We start from the raw sequence: 17,942 nt of genomic DNA on the forward strand, positions 1-17,942 counted from the left end.
TCATCACATTAGCAGAAGAAGAGAAAAGTCATACCATCATATAAGTAAAAGCAAAGAAAATATCTGATAAGTTTTTTTGCCCATTCATGATTAAAATTCTTAAATTAGGCATAAAAAGGAACTTCTTTATTCTAATTAAAAGTATCTACAAAAACCTATACAAAATACCAAACACAATGGTGAATTGCTGAAAACCTTCCCTTTTAAGATTAGAAATAAGGCAAAGGCCCATTATTCACCTTGTATTCAAGTGCTAGGCAATGAAGTCAAGGAAAAAAAAGTTATAAAGATTGGAAAGAAGAAATAAAATGGCCATTATTTGCAGAAGACATGATTGGTTACTTAAAAAACCTAAATTATTAGAATGAGTAAGTGACTTTAGCAAAGTTGCTAGATAGATCAATATACAAAATCAATATGTAAATAAATTTTATATTTTAGTAACAAACCTTAAGAAAATAAAATGTCAGAAATACCATTTATAATAGCTTAAAAATACATTTAACAAAGTGTACAAGATTTCTACATAGAAAACCATAAAATACTAAGAGAAATTAAAGATATAAAGGAATATGTAAAGTTCACAAATTAGAAGACGTTATTGTGAAGCTATCAATTTGCTCCACACCGAGTCAGTGCACTTGCTAACAAAAATCCCAATCTTCTTCTTGTTGTTGTTGATAGAAACTGACAAGCTGATTCCAAAATTTGTAACCACAAATGGCCAAGAATAGCCAAGAAACTCCTGAAGAAAAGTTGACAAGGTTCACTTTACAAAAGAGTAGAATATTTTATAGAGTAATTTACAGTGTTTACTGTCTAGCTAGATTACCTAGAAAAATTAAGTAATTACTTCAGTTAGAGTAATTAAAACAGATACTGCCTCAAGGATACATAGGGAGTCTAGAATTAGAGTCACATATATGATTTATAACACAAGTAGCATTGAAGAGCAGCAGAGAAAGGATGGTCTTTTCAATTAACAGTGCCCACTATTGAAAATTAAATCTTGATATTCCATGTAAAATTAAATACCACATAATCTGTGTATCTAAAAATAAGGGCTAGAAAAAAATAAAGATTCTAGAAGATAATATAGGAGAGTATCTTCATGATCTTGCCGGGGAGGGGGGGCGGTTTAAAATAGGTCAAAAAAAAGCATGAATCAGAAAGGCAATGACTAGTAAACTGGTAAGTTCAAAAGATACCATTAAGAGACTGAGAAAGTAAGTTACACAGTGGGAGAAAAATATTTGTAAAACTTAAAACCAACAAGGAAGGACCAAACAAAAACCTGACAAAAGGGGGCACCTGGGTGGCTCAGTCAGTTAAGCATTCTACTCTCCATCCCAGCTCAGGTCTTGATCTCAGGGTTGTGAGTTCATGTTGGGCTCCATGCCAGGTATGGAGCCTACTTAAAAAACCAAAAACACACAAAAAACCCCTGACAACAGAAAAATGAGCAAGAGTTAAATAGGCAATTCACAAAATTGAATATCCAAATGATTAACCACATGAAAGGGTGCCCAATTTCATAACCACCAAAGAAAGGCAAAGTAAAACAATAATGAAATATTAATTATACCTACCCACCAGCATGGCTAAAATTAAGTAAACTGATAAGGCCAAGTGTGGGTAAGGATGTGAAGAAACTGAAACTATCACATATTTCTATTATAAATGTGAATTGGTTCAATAGCTTTGGAAAACTTTCTGAAATTATCTACTAAATTTGAGTATATACCTAAAATATGACCCAATAATTCCACTCCTCAGTATATGCCCAAATAGCAATATGTATGCAGCGTACTAATAGGCATTTACAAGAATTTTCACAGTTGCATTACAATGGAAACAACCTAAACAGGTTCCTAAAGTTAAATGGATAGGGGCTGCCTGGGTGGTTCAGTTAGTTAAGTGTCTCCCTTCCTCTCCGGTCATGATCTCGGGATTCTGGAATTGAGCCCCTGGTTGGGCTCCCTGCTCAGCAGGGAGTCTGCTTCTCCCTCTTCCTCTGCTCTTCCCCCCACTCATGCTCTCTCTCTCTCTTTCAAATAAAAAATAAAATAAAAAAAAAAGAGAAATCCTTTAACTCTTTATCATAAAGATGATTTTCCATATTTTCACCTAATTCTAGGTTAATAGCTTTTTCCTCAGTACAAAAATATATAAAATATTACTTCATTGTCCTGTGGTATCTATTTTCATCAAGAAGAAGTCTACTTTGGGGGCAATATATTAGGTAATAATTATAATTTTAAAAGATCTGTATATACAATCCTTGAAGCAGGTTGAACAAAATATTATTATATTCATTATGTATAGGTCAAAAAGCTCAAGCCTAGGGAGTTAAATGATTCTACCCAAGCAAGGTAAGAGAATTATAAAATGTATAGTAATCATACATATATCTTCTGACTTCCACATTCAGCATGATTTCCACTATTCCATTGTAATAGAAAAAGCACAGGATGTGGAATCAGAAAAGATATGGATACTCTTGAGCATTAAACTTAGAAAACCTTAGTTTCTTCCTCTATATAACAAAGATAAACATCACCTGTTTTACGGAATAGTGAAGATTAGCAACAATGGATATATTGTCATTGTCCCACATTACATGCTTAGAAATATTGTTCTATGGGGCACCTAAGTGCCTTATTTGGTTAAGTGTCTGACTCTTAATTTCAGCTCAGGTCATGATCTCAAGGTAGTGAGATCGAGCCCTGTGTCAGGCCCCACACCCAGTGGAGCCTGCTTAAGGTTCTCTCTCTTCCCTCTGCCCCTCCCCTTGTGTTCTCTCTCCCCCTCGCTCAAAAAAAAAAAAAATACTGTTCTATTATTTTATACACACCCACACCCACACATATACATACATATACACATATATTTAATAGTTTCTAAGGATAATTTTGGAGCATTTCAAGCGCATCGTATAACTTGATTTGTGAGTGGTAGATACATAACGAACCAAAAGGAGAAAAAAAAATACCCAACAATATTCTATAAGTTGTACCTTGCGAGGCTGGGAGGAGGGGAAGTTGGCTGGAAGGAGGGGAAGCTGGGAAGTATCTCTAACCCATAGATACTTTATTTTTTTTAGATTTTTTTAACTTTTAAATAATCTCTACACCCAATGTGGGGCTTGAACTCACAATTCTGAAATCAAGAGTTGCATGCTCTAAACTGAGCCAGACAGGTGCATTTTAAAACATATTCACCCCCACATAAAAAACCAAACCCATTCCCAAACCCAAAGAAAACACAACCATACAAAGTAAGTTTCTCATCAAACAACTGTAAAAGAAACCAAATACACTATCCTATTACATTAAAATGAATGGCTTCTAAGTGGGTAGGATTTACTGAGGATAAAGAGCACACAGAGCAATAATTACTTAGGACTTCAAAGAATAGATGAAGTAAGCCATATAGATGATGGCAGTTTTATCTGTTAAAGTGTACATTAAAAAAAACAAACAAACCACTTCGTATTGTTTTAGTCCTGAGTCTATTCTCTTTCAGTACTTTAAAAAGGATTTAAGTGATAAGCTTTTGTTTCGTCCTTTCCTAAAATGGATGTGGCTAGCAATTGCTTCAGAGTAGCTTACGTGAAGACTGTTGGTATGTTCCTCCTTTTGGAGGAACACTGCAATTGCGGTTAGTGGCGAAAAACTACACAAAAAAGTTCCAGCATTCAGTATGAAACAGGAGGAGGGGGCTAGTGCACAACCAAGTACAAAAACCACTTTCTTTTTGAGTTAAGCACAGAGAGCAAATCAATTATCTTATTAATACTCTTCTACAATAAAGACAAAATATTGGTGAACCAAAATATGGAAAAAAAATTTTCAAGTGAATAACCTCTTTTTGATTAAGAAAAACATACTCTTAACAGCTGCTTCACACCAGGAATTATGCTGACTGCTATGAAAATACAGTTTCATTGGACACTGACCTTAAACTACTTACTGTCTAATGGGAAGATCGGATAGGTATAAAACAGAACATTACAGTAGAAAGTAACAAGTTATAAGAGTGGTAAAAAAAAAAAAACTGTGCAGGGGCACCTGGGTGGCTCAGTCGGTTGAGCATCTGACTCTTCATTTCAGCTCAGATCACAACCTCAGGTTCCTGGGATTAAGCTTCGTGATGCTCCAGGCTCTGCACTCGGGGTAGTCGGCTTCTCTCCCTTTCTCCAACTGCCCCTCCCCCGCACATGCATGTGCTAGTGTGTGATCTCTCTAAAATAAATAAATCTTTAAAAAAAAAAAAAGACCCTGTATTGAAAGACCAAAGGAAGAAAGTGACTTCATGGAAGGGCAACTTGAGATAGTGCAGATGGACTGAGACATATGGGATGAATTAAAAAGTATGGGATGAGGCATTCCATTGGGAGAGAGCAATATCAGTAACAACTGGCAAGTAATCCTTCATATGAAGTATTTAACTGTACATGAACCCAAGACAAATCAAATCCGTAACCCCCCCAAAAAAAACAGAAAACTGAAACAAGAAAAATTGAAAAATTTTAAATGTCACTAAAATTTTAAGAAAATTTCAGTATGTTCACACCAATAGTTTAAAAGAAGCTCCTTAGAAAACCCTTCTATAGTTTTAGCTTATTACACTGTAAAATAAAATAAGTATTTCAAAAATAAAACAATTATGTTGACATCAAGCATAACTAAACAATAAGAGGGAAATGAAAACATCTGATCTCACTAGTTTCACCCCACCATTTAACTCTGCAGTAGGAATGATGTTTTAATAGGAATGTTAACACAATAAGAGAACTGCAGAAAGTACAGAATGGAAGTATTTACAATTGATTAAAAGTATGTATTTACAATGGCATTAAAAAGGAGAGCAAATCCTCTTGTGTAACTTACCAACATAAAATGAGCAGTTGGAATGCAATAAACTTTCAGTCCATAAGCGACAAAGTTCACTTTCAGTCAGAGCTTCAACTCCATAACAAGCTTGATATTCCACTTTTGGTAGTACATAAACTGGAAATTGCTGAAATGCACAGTTATACTTTTTCAAAGCTCCATTAATTTACTCTTAACAGAAAATACATTTGCCTATAGTTTTGCCACTTTGAAATACTATCAGGTAATCTTATTTTATCCTTTCAAATACAGCAGAATTCAGACAGAAAGATGGAAAGAACCCTTGTTAGATGTGGGCAAGAGGTAGACAGGTAAGAGATCCTGAACCAACAGCTCTCCCCCACCTCCACCCAAAATTCATATACCTCCCTACATATGCACACATTTTATCAGGGAATGTAACTGACAGTAGCATCCTTGGAACAGAGCCTATGATACATAATTGCCCAAAGGTTCAAAGGGGGATGCTAGAAAGCAAAGACTGTTATACTAGTAATTCGCAGAGGATAAAAAAAGTAAGAATTTTTTGTACTTTTAAAGCATGAGACACATGGTATCAGGCTCAAATACTCTGAACAGCTTTTTTTCATTCTAAGAATGAAGGTATAAGCATTAATATCTACATTAACACCTGTGAGTGTCTTTATCTTGATTAATACAGAGGCTTTGCTCCAAACACTAGTCAAGTAGCCAATCAGAGTTTATTGGTCAGGACACTGAATAAAGTAAAGTAACTGTGGCCATTACTAGTGTAAAGGGGTATATGCAAGGAAATACATGCTTGTGAAATAATGTTAGTCATGTTCACTGTGCTCATGTTATCTCATTTCTGTCAAAGAATATTCTACTCTTAATAGTAGTCTCTTCATTTCCAGCTGCAGAAGGAGAAATACATGATTTTAGAAATTTATTCAAAGTGATATAGCTAGTTTGTACTTCTGAAATTATATGAAGTTGCCACTATTCATATACTTGAAAATATTTCATAAATGTTTCAGAATTCCTGATTTTCATCAAGTGGCAAATTTAGTGGGCTTGGAACAATGATGGTGGTAAGAACAATCCAAATCCAGTAAAATTTCTGTTAACCATAAACTTGGTTCATATGGTTACCTGTGAATGGTGTAAAACTCTTTTAAAGCAGCATTTCTTCAATTTCAATGTGCATATGAAAAACCTGGTGAATAACTTTGTTAAAATGCAGAATCTGAGGTGAAGAACAAGGTTTTGCTTTTTTTTTTTTAAATTGAAGTATAATTAACCTACAGTTTTATATGGGTTTTTTCTGTTTTTTTGTTTTGTTTTGTTTTAAGATTTTATTATTTATTTGACAGAGAGAGACACAGCGAGAGAGGGAACACAAGCAGGGGGAGTGGAAGAGGGAGAAGCAGGCTTCCTGCGGAGCAGGGAGCCCAATGCGGGGCTCGATTCCAGGACCCTGGGATCAGGACCTGAGCCGAAGGCAGATGCTTAATGACTGAGCCACCCAGATGCCCCTTTATATTAGTTTCAAGAGTACAATACAATAATTCAACAATTCTATACAGTAGGTTTTGCATATTTGAGAAGCTGTTGTTCCAGGGGCCAAACCTTGAGTACAAGGCCTCTAACGGTGTCTTCTCAATTAAAAAAAAATTAAATTGTGATTAAGATAATTTTACTGGTAAAGGCATTTTATTATATAATAATTCTTCAGCAATTGGTAATCTGCACTTAACAACTATAAGCTAGAGATAAAGAAATGGAGGTCAAGAGGGTTAAGAAATTTGTTCAGGGACAGAGCCAGTTTACAGCACAGTTGAATAATTGATAAACAAGATATCCTTTCTGGATCATAAGTAGATCTTCCTTGATAATACTGCCTTAGATCTATGAAACTAAGTCCTGAAGCTGGTTTTAATTTCTGTATGTATTCTACTGCCACCTCCAGGAAGCCAAGGGAAAGAAAAGTCTGAATATTTTATGGTAGTATTCTAAAATTAAAGTGAAATTTTAAATTCAATCACAGATTCAAACTATAAAAATTAAGTTTACTATTCCTTTCTCCCTTGAATGGTAACTCCTATTCTCCCTAACTGAAAGCTTTTCTTGGTTCTGTCTTCCAATTTTTCACATAAACCTTTTAAACTTTTCATTACATCCCTAGATAGATATTTCATAGCTAGTATCATAGTATAGTGAAGAGACTTCTAAGTATTTTAAAGCTTTATCTAAACAAGTTGGTTTTTAAGTAGTAAATATTAAGAGAATGCTTTCTTACCCAGAGTTTAAATAGTGCTACTTTAAAATTTCTCAAACTAATACTTAAATTATCCTAAAGTTCCCTTCCCTAATACCAGTTCCTCTCATTTACTTATTACCTGTTCATTTTGTTCCTAGAATATAAAACATTTGGGAGAAACAGATAAATAGGACATAATTCCAAAGGAAATGCATTCTACTAAGGGATTTAAATCAAGTGTACTAAACTATTACATGTAATAAAAGGTACAATATGATAACCATTCACTAAAAATTTTAAAATTTTACTCTGGGTTTGACATAATAAAAAACATAAGGCTCCTATTTAGATATTCTTTGGGGTTCAGCTATTTTGATATATTTTGATGAAGAGCGAATTCTCTCCTATAAGGTTTCATCTCAACATTTACAAATTGCACTTTAGTGAACTGAATGACAATGTCCTTAACAGGTTGTCTGTTTCAAGAATTAATTCAGTATCTGATTATTTCCCTAAGCTATTCTTTCTTAAGAGATACTGGCCATCAATAGTTTCTAACTGCTGTGAGCTGGCAGATCAATACAAAGTGGTATGGGTTCAAAGGGTAGAAAGTGAAAGAAATGAGGTTAGCCCCCAAATAAATCAGATATAGCAAGTAAAAGTTAAAGAAATAAAACACTGAATATACAATACATAGCACTGACACTACATATATTCAAGATGTTCATGCAATGGCCATTAAATTGATCATCATTAAATATAAATGAGATGGGAAAAATTAGCAAATAAAGTAAAATCTTTTAATTCAGACAATATTAGCATTTATTTAGGATAGGAGCAGACTAATACAAAATCTTTGGTATTTTATTATTCCTTGACTTTCTCTTATAAAAAACACTACCCCATACATTTAATTCAAAACCATTTGGTTTCTACAATTTAAAGTTTGAATCACAGATAAAAACCAAATTATGAGAACTAAGAATTTAAAAATGTATTTACAATCTTCCTTCTATTTGACAAAGGATAACGACATCAAGCAAAAGATCCTCCAGGTCCACTGGATTCTGGTGAACAAAGATCCTAGATCCTGATGGGTTAGCTTTAGTTTTTTTCATGATAGACCCTGCTACTAGCCACTGAGGAAGGTTGGACAGCCCGCCCTGCCTCCTTTCCTTCCCTCCTTCTTTTCTTTCTTTTCCAAGTTATTCCTTAACACGACAAAGCAGTGTCAGGGACTTGATCAACAACGGTTAATGCTGGAACATCACTACTTTTGAGCACCTGATTCCTAGCCCCAAACATACTAACATTCTAAAGTAGTCATTGAGGATTCTTACAGGCAGTAAGTTAGAGAGCAAGAGATAGAGACACCAAAATTAAAAAAATAATAATATAAAAATATAAATATAAATACACACACATACTGTGACAAATGTACACCACAGAAAAAATTCTCTTAAGTAAAAATGAAAAGAAAGACATCAGTATAATCAATTATAATATAGAGGCTCCTCTTTATTTACCAGAATTCAGTGGTCACACACAAAAATCAAACTAATCTGAATGAGAACTTCAAACATCAAATATGGAAAACTGTATGAAGAACCAATTACTCAAACTGTAGCAAGAACTTTTTAACTGAAAAATATTTTTTATATCAATCCCCCCCCAAAAAACAACAGGGGAAAAAGAAAACATTTGGTCTTCTAACAATTCTGGGAAGACTTCAAATGCATGTGAAAGCCCACCTTTGAAAACTTGGGACTTCTAAAATGAGTCAAGAAGATCCCCAAAGTAAGAGAAAAAGGGGCTAATATGTCACAGTGGAATTCCAAATTTACAGAAAGTAGGAACATATGTGCCAGTCCAGGTCAAATCTGTGATGGTGCCATTTTTCATTAAGTTTATAAATTCCATGTAAGAATGTTACCGGCATTCAAGAATTTTATATATAACACTTTCCACTTCCCTTTATTAAAAGTGTTTTCAGTATTTTACTAAAAAAAACAAAAAACAAATAAAAAGCCCCAGCTCAACCTGGAAAAATTCCAATAGTGATCAACAATTTTAAATTAAACTTCATAACAATGGCATGTTAAATATCTGCTGATTATCTACTTATACTACCACATCCTAACTCCCCAAGTAACAACTTACTCTTCTGATTTTCTTCCGTTTTTTAGAACGTGGTCTGGTCTCTATCCTCTGGACACTGCATCGCACAAGTAACAATAGGTCTTGTAGGCTAAATAACTTGTAAACAAAATTTCCTTCCTGAGGAGCTACATATTCTGATGTATCTTCAACATAGTCCTGTAGTTCATACGGCAATCCTTTAAAAATAATTTTATTTCTCATTATTATTTAAAAATACATTAGCTCTTTATCGATCATAATTCAAGAAAACAATTCAATTATCTATTTTTACGTTTCTATCAACTTTTTCTATTTTCTCTGAGTTGAACATCTAACTATTACCATTTCTGTTTACTTTTAACAGAACGGCAGCCAAGAGCTAAGGTTAAACCTTTAACTACCACCTTCACTAACCCTAGACAAAGTTTAAATTTATGAGACAACATATGAAGAAGAAAAAAAGTTTTAAAAAAGTGATGTTTTTTCTAATCTAGGCAGAGCTGGGGTACAGCTTTGTATCTATCTCAGAAAGTGAAAAAGTATAAAACTACAGTCCAACACCATGAATTAGTAAATTTTGGACTCATAAATGTTTATGATTATTTTTGATCACTTCCCCTTCATCAGTTCTGTGAGCCGTATTAGCCACTGTACATGCTAGATAAACATAGGTTACAAAGATCCATACAACTTTGTGTACATATTTAAAGAGAAGATTTTGGAAGCTGATATACTGATCAGTACATTGAAAAATGAAGTATCAATGACCATGTAAATATTATAAGACAGGTCAGAACAAAGAAAAAGTGAGGGAATAAAGGAGAAAAACCTAAGGATAAGGAAGAGGCAAAATAGTTAATATAAAGGTCCTTATAAATATTTACTTACGTCCTTTTGGCTTCTGAAACGCAGAAGGCCATACAGATTTTGGCCAACCAGAGGCATCTGAAGGAGCAGAGGATTGCTCAGAAGCAGGAGGTTGCTTAGAGTTTTCCAAATTCATTAAGGGCAATTCAGGTATTTTTCTGGAAATTGGCTTTAGGAGTTCATCCTGCATTTTTAAAATTTCTCCAACTGGATCAAATTTTTTATATACTCGTTTGATAGGTTTTTTTAAAACACATGACTCTTCAGGACTACAGGTAGCATTAGTCTGGTTTCCTACAGAAGCCTGTGCTGAAGAAGAATTGGGGCTAGCTGGTTTGGAACTTAAATTAGAATTCATATCAGTTGTCTTTCCATTACTATTATTTTGACACTCTGTATCAATGATTAAACAGTCTTCATCTGTATCACTATTGCAAAGAATTACATCTTCACTTCTTACTGCTTCTGAGGTAACAGTCTTTTCCTTTGAATTGTCTGAGTTCTCCAGAACATTTAGTTTTTCAGGGGCATATACCGTATCAGTAGCCAAATCATTTTTATGAGAGGTTTCAACTTCTGTAGAACTTTCTAACTGTAAGGAATCAGATGTTTTCAAGTCATTATCCTGCATCAAAAACTTGTCAGAATTTGATGCCTTTTCATCACATGGTACAAACCCCTGATCTTTATTTTTGCACTCTTCGGGGCCACCATCCATACCAGTCACCAGTTGTTTCTCCTTCTGCAACTGTTCCATCAGAATCTGAGATAAACTTCTAGAATGAGCAGAAATGTCTGGTGCGGGTGGTACCACAGATGTGGCTGCTGTGCTGGGGGCTGTGGGAATATCTGTTGGGTTGGGAACTGTGGAAGTGCTTGCAGGACTCGGTGACTTCGATGGTTTGGTGGTGTTTACTCCAAAAGTTTCAAGTTCTGTGACGTCACCATCAAAATCCAGGTCCAAATTTTCAAGGGTCTCAATTTTTCGGCACTCATTAACTTCATAAGACATCTTAAGAAAATATATTGGTAAACTATTAGCAGGTATTCCAGGACACCCGTCACCTATCTCTTAATGCCCCTACCCCTCACAAAGATAGTTCATGCTCTTTAAGAGCAGAAAGAAATGTCTAATGGCTTTGGAAGGTTCTTGCTTAAGATAATGATAAACTAGCAACTAATTTATTCGACCTTATCTTCCCACTGAAATGTGTTGGTTTTTTTTTTTTTTTTGCGTTCAAGAGTTTAATGGATCACTGATTTTTTTTGTTTTGTTTTCAAATTATTTTTTAAAATTTAAATTCAGTTAATTGACATATAGTATATTATTAGTTTCAAGGTACAGTTCAGTGATTCATCAGTTGTATATAACACCTGGTGCTCATTACATCACATGCCCTCCTTAATGTCCGTCACCCAGTCACCCCATCTCCCTCCCCCCTCCCCTCCAGCCTTCCCACTGAAATGTTGATGAAACACAAGACAAATCTGCCATGTTGTAACAGCACAGGAAATAGGGAATACTTGTGAACCCGCATATCCCAAAAGGAATTTCCACTAATCAAAAAAATAGAACCACAAAGAACAAATGTGGGGCCAAATAGGAAGGCAGTAGATTTTCACTGATACCCACTCTATTACACTCTTGCAGAGACACCTGTATTTAGCTGACCAGGAGGAAAGCCTCTTTGCCACCGTGAAGAAGCTGCTCTCTAATGCAGCTCGGGAAGGTCACCAGCCTCTGATGTATCCCTAACATCAACAGTGATTTTCTACACCTACTCAGAGAAAACAACTCTTAGTAATATGGACAGGAAATGATTTTATTGTATTCTGGGACACGAAGCCATTGAGGTTGTAGTTTTTCATGTACTGTTTTGGTAATGGAAGAACTATAGACAGCTTTAATTTATTCAAGAATAAACGGTCCTGTCCCCAAGCAGCAATAGATCTCTCCTCAATCTAGCAAAGGAATTTGGATAAATACTATAAATATCTGGTTACAAACTATACACACCCACCAGCCATACAGTTTAGGATCTGAGGGAGGAATATTCTAACAGCAATCACATAGTAAGAAAGAACAACCTATGTAAGTTATGCAACCTCTCCGAACCTCAATTTCTTCATCTCTAAATAGTGGTAATAGGGTCATCGTCTTGGATTTGTTCTAAGGATTAAATGAGAACTTGTATATAGAAAGTTTCTTGGCATAGTCCTTGGCACATAGTAAAAAACTTCTCAGTAAATGGTAACTCTTATAAAGTTGACCACCAGATTTAGTAAAAAAATAAATAAAAGTTAACCATATGCTGTTTACATGAGGCATTCTCACACAGAAAGGTTAAAAACAAAACAATGGGACATAAAATCAAGAAATGGAAATAAGAGAGAGCAATATTAAGTGTTAGACAAAACAGAATTCAATGCAAAAAGCATCAAAGGAATCCTATACTGAAAAAAGATGAAATCCATGAATAGATAATAAATTGTGACATGCCAAATAACTTTAAAACATATAGTCAAAATTGAGAAATAAAAGGAAAATTTGACAGAAACACAATTGTACTTGGTCAACAGTACACTGTCTCTGAGTAAAATAGGGATATAGGAAGTACATATACTATTAAATGAAACCAATATATATGAATGACTGAAAACATATATATAGACTGCAAAGATATACCTTTTCCCTCCCAAGAATCCAAGGGGTATTTCCAAAGATGGACTATAAATTAACATATAAAGAAAACATCAATATAGCACAAAGCAGAATCTGCTAAGATCTTACTCTCTGTTTAGAAGGAAATAAAATTAGTAATCTTAAGAAAAAATACAAACAACAACAATAAATCCAAGCACCTGAACCTTAAAAAACCCTCCAAATTGTTGGATAAAAGAAGAAATTAAAAATAATTGCAGAATAGTTAAAAAGCAACAGAAAATAGAACACTAGACATTAAAGATCAGAAATATCATTCACAGCCTTTTCAAGGAATAAGAAAATACTAATACAATTATAATAATAAAATGAACAAATTTAATAATTATAAAACCAAAATTAATGAATTAAAAAACAATGGTCTCATCTCGAACAGATAAAATTTTAAATATCATTCATCTGTAAATACTTCAGTATGCAGCTGTAAAAGGATTCTTCTCTAAAACATCTCAGTTATATCAATAAAAATTAATAATTCCTTAATGTCATAACATATCTAATCAGTGTTAAAATTTCCAAGTCTGATAAATGTCTTTTTACAATTGTTTATTGGAATCAGGATCTAATCAAGATCCCCACACTGTATTTGGTTGACATATCTCTCAATTTGCTTTAATTTGTCAAATGCCTCTCCCCCATATTCTGTCAACTCCCATATCACCAGATATTTGTAGGAAAAAACAAGTTAGTTATTCTGCATCCGTCTGATGTCATTTAACACATTCTTCTATTCCTTAAATTTCCTATTAAAACAATCTAGTAGCTTTATTAGATTCGGGTACAGTTTTTTTTTGTTTTTTAATCTGAATATGGTGGTACTGTGTACTTCCTACTTCAACCAGGAGGCTAATGATGTCTGGTTATCTTTCTTCTTGTGATATTACAATTGATCTGTTGGTTCATTAAGTGTCCTCAACTTAATCTATCCATTATGAAATTCCTCATTGATCTAATGATTTTAATAGCCACCACTGATGGTTACTGCTTAGAGTCACTATTTCATTAGGAGCTGCAAAATGGTGACAGTCATATTCTATCATTACCCTAAAATATAGTTTGTACTAGAAAGGCAAGACAAATATCTGGTATTTTTTCTTCTTATAAACAGTTTTTAGAATGACTTTATGTACTAGCACCCTCCAAAGGTGACTAGTACTTTTTTTTTAAGTATCATTATGAGTTCAGGGGTTTTAACATATTTCATATGTTTTAATCCATTGCAGTCATTCTTTGTCATGTCTAAATGACACATCTCTGGTCAATAGGAAACCCTCCAATTGGCTCTGGCATCTTTTTGATACTACTCCGTTATTATTATAGGGCTTTTATACTTAACTTCTTTCAAGATTTTATTTATCTGTCAGAGAGAGAGAGAGAGAGCACGCACGAGTAGGGGGGAGGGGCAGAAGAACCAGGCTCCCTGCTGAGCAAGGAGCCCGATGTGGGACTCAATCCCAGGACCCTGGGATCATGACCTGAGCCAAAGGCAGATGCTTAACCAAATGAGCCACCCAGGCACCCGAGCTTTTACTTAACTTCTTGATTGGCATTTATCTCTCTTCTATCTCTGAAATTCTGGGTTCCTACTATACACATAATTACTTGTTTGTGTTATCGTATTATCTAATGTGTTGAAATAACAAAAGTAATATCATTTCTAACAATATAGTTGCTAAACGCAGTTTAAGATTTTTTGGCAGTTCTTTTTGTACTTAGGATATAAATCTTTAGGGATGCATAGTCAAATTAGTAAGTCTCTAATCATTTAAAATAATTCACTGAGTGGTTAAACCACTAACTTGATATACAGTGGATTAATTGTTTCATTTCAGCTTAGGTTGGCTTTTATAACTTTTCAAAAATTTGTTTTATAGACATGTAAAACATTTATATGACTCAAAAGTCAAAACTGTAAAACAAAATACATTTAGAGAAATCTAGTTGACATCTCTGCTTCCTCTACTTTGTTTCTTCCTTCCCCCACAGTTACACATTTTCATTAGTTTTAGGTTTATTCTTTATTATGTAGGGTTTTTATTCTTTTTAATATAAGCATATATAAGCAAATAAGTGTATGTGCGTAGTATATATTTGTACTTGCCCCTTCATAAAAAGTAGCATATTACAAAAAATTATTTCTTCCTTGTCTTTTGTTTTGTATTATGATTTATTTACAAAAATATGGAACGTTTCATGAATTTGCGTGTCATCCTTGTGCAGGGTTCCAATTTTAGTATATGTGCTACCGAAGTGAGCACCTTCCTTACCTTTTTCACTTAATAGTATATCTAGGTATCACTCCACAGCTGCCTATCTATACCTTCCTCATTCCTTTTAATACGTGCATGGTATGCTACTGAGGATGTACAGGTTATTTAATCAATACCCTATTAAGGGACACGTGGTTTGTTTCTAGTCTTTGGCTACTACAAACAGTGATGCCATAAATACCTTGCACATGCATTTTGCTTTTTTCCTAGTGTACTTCTTTTTTTCTGTTTGTTTTTTTTATTTTTTTATTTTATTATTTTTTTTAAAGATTTTATTTATTTATTTGAGAGAGAGAGAATGAGAAAGAGAGCACATGAGAGGGGGGAGGGTCCGAGGGAGAAGCAGACTCCCTGCCGAGCAGGGAGCCCGATGCGGGACTCGATCCCGGTACTCCAGGATCATGACCTGAGCCGAAGGCAGTCGCTTAACCAACTGAGCCACCCAGGTGCCCTGTTTGTTTTTTTTTTTAAAGAATTTATTCATTTGTCAGAGAGAGAGGGAGAGAGAGAAAGCGTGGATAAGCAGGGGGAGTGGCAGGCAGAGGGAGAAGCAGGCTCCCTGCTGAGCAAGGAGCCCAACTAGGAACTCAATCCCAGGACTCTGGGGTCATGACCTGAGCCGAAGACAGACAATTAACCGACTGAGCTGCCCAGGCATCCCAGTAAGATTTTAAGTAATCTCTACACCCAAAGCACGGTTCGAACTTACAACCCCAAGATCACGAGTCACATGTTCTACCATTAGAGCCAGTAAGGCACCCCTCCCTAGTGTACTTCTGAACTACATTTCTAGAATTGAGATTTCTAGGGCAATGGATGAACCCATTTCATGTTTTGTGGGTGTATCTCTCTTCACTTGACTATGGAAATGTTATAGCAATTATCTTTTTTTTCTCTAGTACTTTTATAAGAGCTTCCATCAACAATCCTCTTCTGTTTCTCGTCTTTAAATTAGATGGGTTCTCCTGCTCCTACGGGAGGACAATACTGTGTAAGGGCATGCCAAGACAGCTTTCTGAACCTCATGGCTCTAAGTTCATGCTCCACTGTTACCACAAGGTATATATTTATGTATGTAGGTAGGTAGGTAGGTATGTATGCATATAAATTTGTGTGTATGTGTATAAAATCTTAAGTATATTCTGATATCCACTTTCTCTAGTCCCCTCTCCCTCAGTTATATGAAAACTTCTCTTTTCTTTACCTTTAATGTCCTTGTTTTGCTCAATATGAACTCTACTACTAGTCTGAGTGAAGACTTTTGTTTTGAAAGGGGCTTTGGTTGATTAGTTTCTAGAGTTTTGAGGGCTCAGGTCATCTCAGAACTCTCTTAATTTCCTGAGTGCCCCTGGACTCACCTACAAATTAGAGCCTATCCACATTATTTTCACTTGTTTTTCTTTATTCCTTCTTGCATCTGTACCATGCTCCTTCTGTCCGGCATTATTTTCCTTGTGCCTGAAGAACATCCAATAGAGGCAGTCTTCTGGTAGCAAACCCAGTTTTTATCTGAAAATATCTTTAATTTTTTATGTAAGGATATTTCACTGGTTAAAGAATTTTAGTATGGGGTCATTTCAGAACAATACATTGTTTCAGTGTCTTCTGGCTTCCACTGTTGCTGTTGACAAATTACTTGCCAGTCTAACTCTCAGTCCTATAATGGCAATGTGCCTTTTGTTTTTCTGGTGGATTTTTTTTTTTTTTTAAGATTTACTTATTTATTTATTTTAGAGAGAGAAAGCAGGGAGGGGCAGAGGGAGAGGGGAAGAGAGAGTCTCAAGCTGACTCCAAGCTGAGTGCAGAGCCCAGTGCAGGGCTCAATCTCATGACCCTAAGATCACTACCTGAGCTGAAACCAAGAGCTGGACGCTTAACTGACTGTGCCACCTGGGCGCCTGGTTTCTGGTGGCTTTTAAGAGTTTTTTGTTTCCAACTATTGCTTTGGACTGATTATCTCTTTTACACTATTCTTCTGGATAAAACTACACCTATGTTAGATGTTCTCCCTATATCCTCTATATCTCTTGCCCTATTCTCCCTATTTTCTTTTTGTTGTCTGTGTTTCATTATGGATAGTCTTTTCAGACTCATCTTCCAGTTTATCAATTCTCTTTTCAGCTTTATCTAAGATGCTAATAACCCCATTTACAAAATCCTTAACTTGCTATATTTTTCAGTTTAAAATTTTTTCTTTAGTTCTTTTTCAAATCTACTATCTCTTTTAAAGTTTCTAGTTCCTCATTGAAATTTTCAAGCATGGCTTTAACTTCCTTGAATGCTGTATAAATAAACAGAGTTGGCTAACAGTTTGTGACTGATAATTGCAGGATCTGTCTCTGTGAGTCAATTTCTTTGGTCATTGTTTCTGATGATTCTTGCTCACATTATCTAGTTCAGTTACCCTTTTGCTTTTTGGATGCTTTATTTAAAAAGTTAACTGTAGAAATAATTGAAGGCTCAAAATGACATTATGTTCCTCTAAGAATTATTTTCATTAGTTCTTACTAGGTGTCTAGAGACACTAGAAATCCAAGTTCAAGGCCTGGAAAACTCAGGCTACAATCTCTGAGAAAGTGGATTTATCTCTAGCTCACCCTTACTCCTGGGGTGCAGCCCTGTAGGGCTCAAGCCCTTGGTAGAAAACCAAACTTTGACTTTTGTCCCCCTAGTCTTGTGATGCTGCCAAAAGCATAGTTCGTTTTTTGCTGCCCCTTCAGAAATGGCAAATACCATTCAGGGCAAAAATGACTCTGAGTGAAAGACTTACCTCTCTGGATTCTGGTCTTCTCTAGTATCTCAGCCCTGTAATTCCTCACTATCTTGTT

The 17,942-nt window shown here is 35.0% G+C and overlaps 1 protein-coding gene and 1 pseudogene across 1 annotated transcript in view; both read right to left on the reverse strand.

The window, feature by feature from the left end:
* Window positions 1–17,942, reverse strand: part of ICE2 (interactor of little elongation complex ELL subunit 2) — a 66,166-nt gene that overhangs the window by 20,687 nt on the left and 27,537 nt on the right. Inside the window, exons 10-12 of the mRNA XM_021693880.1 lie at window positions 10,144–11,134; window positions 9,277–9,452; window positions 4,893–5,022 (exon numbers count right to left, since the gene is read on the reverse strand). Of these exons, the coding sequence (XP_021549555.1) occupies window positions 4,893–5,022; window positions 9,277–9,452; window positions 10,144–11,134 (1,297 nt within the window). The remainder of the gene's footprint in view (window positions 1–4,892; window positions 5,023–9,276; window positions 9,453–10,143; window positions 11,135–17,942) is intronic.
* On the reverse strand, window positions 15,020–15,102 carry LOC123325800 (annotated as a pseudogene).

The sequence above is a fragment of the Neomonachus schauinslandi genome, chromosome 9 (assembly GCF_002201575.2).
Source record: "Neomonachus schauinslandi chromosome 9, ASM220157v2, whole genome shotgun sequence".
Classification (NCBI taxonomy): Eukaryota; Metazoa; Chordata; class Mammalia; order Carnivora; family Phocidae; genus Neomonachus; species Neomonachus schauinslandi.